We start from the raw sequence: 1,947 nt of genomic DNA on the forward strand, positions 1-1,947 counted from the left end.
TTTCTTTTCTCTGGTTAAATTCAAAAAAAAAAAAAAAAAGACAATGAGTAAAATAAAATAATTATCTTTTTAAAATATTAATAAGTTGGGACCAGCAGTTAGCGTAATGGCTATGTTGCTGGACTCCCATGTAGTCGACCACGGTTCGAGTCCCAGGCCTGGTGGCTTAAACTCACACCAGGCGTGCCTGCATGTGTGCCCAAGATCCCCGAGAAGAGAAAGGAGGAGAAGGGACTGTGGCGTGGCCATCCCCTCTCAGGGGTGATTTCTTGCTTTCTATCTTTCTGGTGAGTGCATGCACTCTATAGCAAAAACCTCTCCAAAAAAAAAAATAATAATAGTAATAATAAGGTTAGGAAAAAGACCAGAAGGCACAACATACCTAGCATTCTATAAGACAGAGTAAGAGACCAATTAATGTTAGCTGCTACCTTATTGTCACTAGCACCCAAATATTAAGAGTGGTCATTCCTGAGTGATGCAATATGAATTAATCTTGTTTGTTTCCCTGGGTTATGCAATAAACCCATCTTACTTCTTTAACAACAGCAAAAAATTAATGTATTCAACTTTATTCATTATTATTTTTTAAATTTTTTATTTAATTTTTATTTATTATCATTCATTTTTTAAAAATTCGACCAGAGAGACACAGGGAGAGAAGAGAGAAAGAGACAGACAAAGGGAAAGTAAGAAATCAGGCAGCCAGGTCTAGGACTTGAACCACTGTGGGCCATGCGGGAGTCCAGCACCCCTAACCACCACACCACCTGCCAACCCCGTAAGACTGGGTTAAAACAGGGTTTCTGAACCTCACGGCTGCTGACACTGGGCTGGGTAATGCTCATGGCAAGGCACTGTTCTGTGCACTATACAAGATGAAGCAATTCCCCCGGTGTCACTGCTGCGTCCAGGCTGTGGCCACCAAAAATGTCCCCAGTCATCAGCAATTATCTCCTAAGGGGCACAGAACCGCCGGGGTTGAATCGGACAATATTTGCTAAAACTGTATGAACAACACACACATGTCCACTTTATTATTATTTCAAATACACAAACACAGATTATATATGCTTGCATGCATGGTCTAGTCTATAATCTAACATTATAATTTTTAACACATGCATTATTATTTTCTAAAATTAAGTGGCACCAGCCCTACTAAGTTAAACCATAAAACTAACAAGAATTGCTAATATTTTCTCATGATTTATATAGTAACAGAATTTTTTTTTTTTTTTTTTACAATATTTTCACTTCTCAAAACAACTTTATGAAGAAGCCATCGATCCTCATTCCAGTTTACGGATGAAGAAACTGAGGCTCAGGAAGTTACAGAACTGGCGAAAACCACAGGGCTAGGAAGTGGCAGAGCCTGAACTGCAGCTCCCCCAGGTCCCATGGCCTTCTCCGCCAATCGCCATGCGGGGGGGAAGGGGGGTGGAAATCAAGGAGTTTGAACGCAGGGATTCCTGATGGAGCCAGGCTCTCGGGTTCGAATCCCGCGCGGCCCCTTGGCAGCCCTAGCGCTGGACAGGCTGCTCTTCCTCTCTGTAAAACGGGCATTTTACAGGGTGCCGGGGATTCAATGAAATAATACGACAGAACCGGTTTCAGAACCGGAGAATTTAAGTACTGACCGTGAACAGAAAAGTGCCGACAGAGGGCTGGGAAGAGCAGGCTGGAGGCCACGTAACCCTCCTGGGAGACTAACCTGAGGCCCCGAGCGGCGACCCCGGAGCAGGGGCAAGCCCGGGGCTGCCGGGAGGTCCCGGCCGCGGACGCCCCAGCCGGGTCCCGAACCGCACCACTCACCGAACTGCATCCAGTCCCACTCGCTGAGCGTGTCCATGTTCCGGCACAGGTCGTCCAGCACCCAGGACGGCAGCTGGTAGATGTAGCAGGACATGGCGGGGCCGTGCGGAGACCTGCGGAGCCGGCGGGCGG

At 46.3% G+C, this 1,947-nt stretch overlaps 1 protein-coding gene across 1 annotated transcript in view; it reads right to left on the reverse strand.

Annotated features, from left to right (window-relative positions):
* IRAK2 (interleukin 1 receptor associated kinase 2) overlaps positions 1 to 1,941 on the reverse strand; it is an 81,242-nt gene extending 79,301 nt beyond the window's left edge. Inside the window, 1 exon segment of the mRNA XM_006151995.2 lies at positions 1,816 to 1,941. Coding sequence (XP_006152057.1) covers positions 1,816 to 1,909 — 94 coding nt within the window. The 5' untranslated portion in view covers positions 1,910 to 1,941.
* Positions 1,942 to 1,947: the final 6 nt, after the last annotated feature.

The sequence above is a fragment of the Tupaia chinensis genome, unplaced genomic scaffold (genome assembly GCF_000334495.1).
Source record: "Tupaia chinensis unplaced genomic scaffold, TupChi_1.0 Scaffold000333_1, whole genome shotgun sequence".
Taxonomy (NCBI): Eukaryota; Metazoa; Chordata; class Mammalia; order Scandentia; family Tupaiidae; genus Tupaia; species Tupaia belangeri.